The 6,941-nt window shown below is 51.4% G+C and overlaps 1 protein-coding gene across 1 annotated transcript in view; it reads left to right on the top strand.

The window, feature by feature from the left end:
• LOC142923716 (adaptin ear-binding coat-associated protein 1-like) overlaps positions 1-5,697 on the top strand; it is a 20,254-nt gene extending 14,557 nt beyond the window's left edge. The window contains exons 3-4 of the mRNA XM_076064693.1: positions 2,480-2,584; positions 5,578-5,697. Of these exons, the coding sequence (XP_075920808.1) occupies positions 2,480-2,584; positions 5,578-5,666 (194 nt within the window). The 3' untranslated portion in view covers positions 5,667-5,697. The remainder of the gene's footprint in view (positions 1-2,479; positions 2,585-5,577) is intronic.
• The last annotated feature ends 1,244 nt before the right edge of the window (positions 5,698-6,941 follow it).

The raw sequence follows: 6,941 nt of genomic DNA, 5'->3' as shown, positions 1-6,941 counted from the left end.
CCCCACTCCTCCTGATGTCGAGGTTAAATGGGCGAGGTTTAGGACTGTGACTCATGCAGCTGCAATGGCTGCTTTGGGTACGTTTTCCAGACCTCCCCAGAGACCCTGGCTCACAGAGGAGGTGTTCAGGATGGTTGAGAAAAAGCGACAGACCCACTGTCATCGGCTACAGAATCCCACGTCAGAGAATGAGGAGGCTTACTGCAGCCTTCGCTCGGAGGTTCGGAGAGCCGTGAGGCGCTGCAAGGATGGGTGGTGGTCGCGGGTTGGTGAGGAGATGGAGTCTGCCTCAGTGGCCCGCGATCACAAATCTCTATTTAACTCCATCACAAAAGTAACCTGCAGTGCCACACCTATTACCATCATTAGGGGAAAAAACGGTGATCCAATCTCCAACCCCCAGGAACAGGTTTGCAGATTTGCTGAGCATTTCTGTGAGGTCCTGGGGGAGGGGAAACCCCTCAGCCAGGAAAACATCGTGGGACAAAGTGGGGATGACCCTGCTGAGGCTGCGGTGCCTCAAATATTGGAGGAGGAAGTCACCCTCTGTGAGTGGCTGGCTGAGGTGCCATCTGTTGAGGAAGTACTGAAGGCGATCCGGAGTCTGAGACCAGGAAAGGCAGCAGGCAGAGATGATCTCCCAAGCGAAATGCTGAGGGAGGGTGGCGTTTGTGCACAGACTGCCCTACATGATATCGTAACAACAGTCTGGACCACTGGACGGGTTCCGCAGGATTGGAAGGATGCCCTTTTGGTCCCCCTCTTTAAGGAGGGGGACCGCACAGACTATAACAACTACAGGGGCATCTCACTCCTCAGTGTGCTGGGAAAGGTCCTGGCAAGGATTATTCAACATCGCCTTGCCAGGCACGCTGAGGAGAGGCTTGCGGAGCCCCAATGCGGTTTCAGGAAAGGGCGGTCCTGCACAGATGCCATATTTTCTGTCTGGTTAGCGGGCCCGGGTAAAACTACTTGGCCGGGAGTCAGAGCCATTCCCTGTACACCTTGGGGTGCGACAGGGATGTCCTCTGGATCCCACATTATTGAACATCTATTTTGACCACGTAGTTCGTGAAGCCTTCAATAGCTGTACCGGGGGAATCTCCATATGGTACAGATATAATGGGAGGCTGATCGATGCCCGGGTGCGGTCAAGGGATGGCTCCCTATTGCTCAACCACGTTATGTATGCCGATGATTTGGTCATAGCTGCTCATTCAGAGGAGGAGTTGTAGATGCTGCTGCTGAGACTGGAGCGTGCCACTAAGAGATGGGGCCTTACCATCAGCCCCACCAAAACTAAGCACCTACCTGGGTATTTTGTACCATCGGACACTCCACCCCCACAACTCCCAATCGGTGATGGGGTAGTTGTGGAGAGAGTGGGGAGTTTCCCATACCTGGGCAGTGTGCTTATGACCAGCTCCAGTTTAACAGCAGAGGTCTCACTCCGAATCAGTCGAGCGGCAATATCTTTTCATCGGTTGCGTAACGCTCTGTGGAAGCTACCTGGTCTGTCGCTCCGCACTAAGCTTCAGGTCTTCTCGGCCACGGTCATTCCCTCCCTTCTCTATGCTTGCGAAGCGTGGACCCCCCTAATGGAACATCTTCACCAGTTAGAAACATTTAGGCTAGCCTGCCCACGATCCATCCTGGGTTTAACCAGGCTGGATTGTGTGAGGAGCTCATAAATCCTTGAAAGATCTGGGCAAGGTCTCATCGGTGAGCTCCTCCTGCAGGCAAAGCTGTGTTGGCTGGGTCACGTAGCCCGCATGCCCAGCCACCGCATGCCGAAACAGCTTTTGTTCGGCCGGATCGAGGGGGCTAAACGGGCGCGGCACGGGCTAGAGAAGAGATGGAGTGATGTGGTACAGGAGGACGTGGAGCTGAGTGGACTTGCCGATGACTGGTACCAGCGGTGTCAAGATCGTCCTCTGTGGAGGAGGCTCGTGAAGGACGCTACTGGGCAGTTGGAGGCAGTCGCCCTCCAACAACAACGGAGGGCGGAGGAGCAACGCTCACAACAACGAGCGGAGCGCCGGGTGGCTAAAGCACAGCAGGTTGGCACAGTAGGGGGCACAGGTGGTGCACCAGCCAGTCATCTCAGTCAGTCGACCCGTGGCACCTGCTGGGTCTGCCCCGTGACCTCCTGCCAGCGGGCGTTCGACACTTCACGTGGCCTCAGGGTGCACATGGCCTGGCACAAGCGTCATGGTGACGTCACCGCCACTTAGTGGCGAATGGCGGTTGTTGTTGTTGTTGTGCTACAGGAGAGTTGTTTGCCCAGGCTCCTGTAGACGCCTAACCTGGTCTCACCGTGGAGAGCGTCTGTGTGTGTGTGTGTGTCTGTGTTTGTGTGTGTCTGTGTTTGTGTGTGTCTGTGTTTGTGTGTGTCTGTGTTTGTGTGTGTCTGTGTTTGTGTGTGTCTGTGTGTGTGTGTGTCTGTGTGTGTGTGACTGTGTGTGTGTGTGTGCTACAGGAGAGTTGTTTGCCCAGGCTCCTGTGGACGCCTACCCTGGTCTCACCGTGGAGAGCGTGAAGGACTCCAGCCGCTACTTCGTGCTCAGGATTCAGGATGGGGGAGGTGAGGCGATGACGGGCGCTCTCTCGCGGTAACCACGGTAACCGTGGTAACAATGGCAGCCATGATACACGTGTGTATATGTGTGTGTGCGTGTGTATATATGTGTGTGCGTGTGTGTGTGACCCTGCTGAGGCTGCGGTGCCTCAAATATTGAAAGAAGTCACCCCCTGTGAGTGGCTGGCTGAGGTGCCATCTGTTGAGGAAGTACTGAAGGCGATCCGGAGTCTGAGACCAGGAAAGGCATCGGGCAGAGATGATCTCCCAAGCGAAATGCTGAGGGAGGGTGGCGTTTGTGCACAGACTGCCCTATATGACATCATAACAACAGTCTGGGCTAACTGGATGGGTTCCGCAGGATTGGAAGGATGCCCTGGTGGTCCCCCTCTTTAAGAAGGGGGACCGCACAGACTGTAACAACTACAGGGGCATCTCACTCCTCAGTGTGCCGGGAAAGGTCCTGGCAAGGATTATTCAACATCGCCTTGCCAGGCACGCTGAGGAGAGGCTTGCGGAGCCCCAATGCGGTTTCAGGAAAGGGCGGTCCTGCACAGATGCCATATTTTTCTGTCCGTCTGCTACAGCAGATGTGTAGGGAATTCCAGCAAGACCTACATCTCTGCTTTATTGACCTGGTCAAGGCCTATGATACCATCATTAGGCCTGGGCTCTGGGTTGTTCTTCGTGCTTTTGGAGTACCTGACCCTCTGCTCACGATCATTAAGGACCTTCATGATGGTGAGGCGGGCCCGGGTAAAACTACGTGGCCGGGAGTCAGAGCCATTCCCTGTACACCTTGGGGTGCGACAGGGATGTCCTCTGGCTCCCACATTATTTAACATCTATTTTGACCACGTAGTTCGTGTGAAGCCTTCAATAGCTGTACCGGGGGAATCTCCATATGGAACAGATATAATGGGAGGCTGATCGATGCCCGGGTGCGGTCAAGGGATGGCTCCCTATTGCTCAACCACGTTATGTATGCCGATGATTTGGTAATAGCTGCTCATTCAGAGGAGGAGTTGGAGATGCTGCTGCTGAGACTGGAGCGTGCCACTAAGAGGTGGGGCCTTACCATCAGCCCCACTAAAACGAAGCACCTGCCTGGGTATTTTGTACCATCGGACACTCCACCCCCACAACTCCCAATCGGTGATGGGGTAGTTGTGGAGAGAGTCGAGAGTTTCCCATACCTGGGCACTGTGCTTATGACCGGCTCCAGTTTAATAGCAGAGGTCTCACTCCGAATCAGTCGAGCGGCAATATCTTTTCATCGGTTGCGTAACGCTGTGTGGAAGCTACCTGGTTTGTCGCTCCGCACTAAGCTTCAGGTCTTCTCGGCCACGGTCATTCCCTCCCTTCTCTACGCTTGCGAAACGTGGACCCCCCTAATGGAACATCTTCGCCGGTTGGAAACATTTAGGCTGGCCTGCCTACGATCCATCCTGGGTTTAACCAGACTGGATTGTGTGAGGAGCTCACAAATCCTTGAAAGATCTGGGCAGGGTCCCATCGGTGAGCTCCTCCGGCAGGCAAGGCTGCGATGGCTGGGTCATGTAGCCCGCATGCCCAGCCACCACATGCCGAAACAGCTTTTGTTCGGCCGGATCGAGGGGGCTAAACGGGCACGGCATAGGCTAGAGAAGAGATGGAGTGATGTGGTACAGGAGGACGTGGAGCTGAGTGGACTTGCCGATGACTGGTACCAGCGGTGTCAAGATCGGCCTCTGTGGAGGAGGCTCGTGAAGGACGCTATTGGGCAGTTGGAGGCAGTCGCCCTCCAACAACAACGGAGGGCGGAGGAGCGACGCTCAGAACAACGAGCGGAGCGCCGGGTGGCTAAAGCACAGCAGGTTGGCACAGTAGGGGGCACAGGTGGTGCATCAGCCAGTTATCTCAGTCATCTCAGTCAGTCGACCCGTGGCACCTGGGTCTGCCCCGTGACCTCCTGCCAGCGGGCGTTCGACACTTCACGTGGCCTCAGGGTGCACATAGCCTGGCACAAGCGTCGTGGTGACGTCACCGCCACTTAGTGGCGAATGGCGGTTGTTGTTGTTATATATATGTATATATGTGTGTATGTATATATGTGTATGTATGTATGTGTGTATGTATATATGTGTATATATATGTGTGTGTATGTGACTCTGTGTGTGCGTGTGTACACTGTGTGTGTATGTGACTGTGTGTGTGCGTGTGTACACTGTGGGTGTATGTATATATGTGTGTGTGTACACTGTGTGTGTATATATGTATGTGTGTGTGTATGTGTGTGTGTGTATATATAGTGGGGAGCGGTGGTGTAGCGGTTAGCGCTACGCTGCGCTATGAACCTGGCGGACCCGGGTTCGATTCCCGCTCACGGCCAACACCAAGTGACGATTATCTGAACCGGTCCCGGGCCTCCCCTAGGTCGACTCAGCCTCAAATGAGTACCTGGTGCGGTGTGTAGTAAACATTGCCACTAGGGAGACAAAGGCGGTCGGGCGTGGTTCTGGCCACCCACCCCCTCGTGTGCCGTTCCGGCCTTCATAGGTGCTCGCTAACAGCACTTGCCCCTACAGTCTGTTAAGGCTATACGGGGGATATTTGTCTTTGTGTATATATGTATGTGTGTGCATGTGTGTACACTGTGTGTATGTATATATATGTGTGTGTGTACACTGTGTATATATGTATGTGTGTGCGTGTGTATATGTATGTATATATGTATGTATATATATGTGTATGTATATATGTATGTGTATATATGTATGTATGTGTATGTGTGTGCGTGTGTATATGTATGTATATATGTATGTATATATGTGTATGTATATGTATGTGTGTGCGTGTGTATATGTACGTAAATATGTATGTATGTATATATATGTATGTGTATATGTATGTGTGTGCGTGTGTATATATGTATGTATATATGTGTATGTATATATGTATGTGTGTGTATATATGTATGTATATGTGTATGTATGTATATGTGTGTGTGCGTACTTCAGCAGGCCGCAGTGCCTTCATTGGGATCGGCTTCGCTGACCGCGGCGACGCCTTCGACTTCAGCGTCGCTCTGCAAGACCACTTCAAGTGAGTCTCGCCCTGGACCCTTTCGCCACGGCGGGGCACGCATCTTCCGCGGGCTCCGCCGGTAAATCCACGTGGCTTGAACAAACAATAACGATATCTTCTTCGGTTCTTTCGGTTAAATGTCACCACCCACGTAGAATGAGAATAAAAAAATCAATAAAACAACGCGATCAAATTCTCACGACGTTTCGGCCACAACGCAAGCGGCCTTCTTCAGGTTGAAGGTACGGACCCGTCGGGACGACAGAGCTTCAATAAACGATGTTAAGATTCGTAGCGACTTTTTAAGCTGGTTGGGGAGAAGTGAGGCACCTTGACAAAGGGGGTTTACATATTAAATAGCTGAGGGATTAGCTTGTGACTGGTCACGGGAATGGCTACGTTAAAGTCAAAACCTACACATCCACAGAGGCAACTAGTAATTTAGCATTGAAATAGCTAAGGGATTAGCTTGTGGAAATAGCTGAGGGATTAGCTTGTGACTGGTCACAGGAATGGCTATGTTAAAGTAAAGGCCTACACATCTACAGAGGCAACTAGTAATTTAGCATTGAAATAGCTAAGGGATTAGCTTGTGACTGGTCACAGAAATAGATGTTAAAGTAAAGGCCTACACATCCACAGAGCTTCAATGAACGATGTTAAGATTCGTAGCGACTTTTAAGCTGGTTGGGAGAAGTCGCTACGAATCTTAACATCGTTCACTGAAGCTCTGTCGTCCCGACGGGTCCGTACCTTTCACCTGAAGAAGGCCGCTTGCGTTGTGGCCGAAACGTCGTGGGAATTTTATCGTGTTGTTTTATTAATTTATTATTCTCATTCTACGTGGTGACTTTACCGAAAGCACCAAAGAAGATGAATCCTTGCTGTCACGAAAGCTTTAAATAGAAATCTTCTTTGGTTCTTTCGGTAAGGTCACCACGTAGAATGAGAATAAAATAATAAAATAATAAAATTCTCACGACGTTTCGGCCACAACGCAAGCGGCCTTCTGTCGGGACGACAGAGCTTCAATGAACGATGTTAAGATTCGTGGCGACTTCTCCCAACCAGCTTAAAAGTCGCTACGAATCTTAACATCGTTCATTGAAGCTCTGTGGATGTGTAGGCCTTTACTTTAACATCTATTTCCGTGACCAGTCACAAGCTAATCCCTCAGCTATTTGATATGTAAACCCCTTTGTCAAGGTGCCTCACTTTAAAAAGTCGCTACGAATCTTAACATCGTTCATTGAAGCTCTGTGGATGTGTAGGCCTTTACTTTAACATCTATTTCCGT

Source organism: Petromyzon marinus, unplaced genomic scaffold (genome assembly GCF_048934315.1).
Source record: "Petromyzon marinus isolate PM22_M1 ecotype Great Lakes invasive population unplaced genomic scaffold, UKy_Petmar_22M1.pri1.0 PM_Scaffold_600, whole genome shotgun sequence".
NCBI classification, from domain to species: domain Eukaryota; kingdom Metazoa; phylum Chordata; class Hyperoartia; order Petromyzontiformes; family Petromyzontidae; genus Petromyzon; species Petromyzon marinus.
This window is presented reverse-complemented; position numbering and strand designations above follow the sequence as displayed.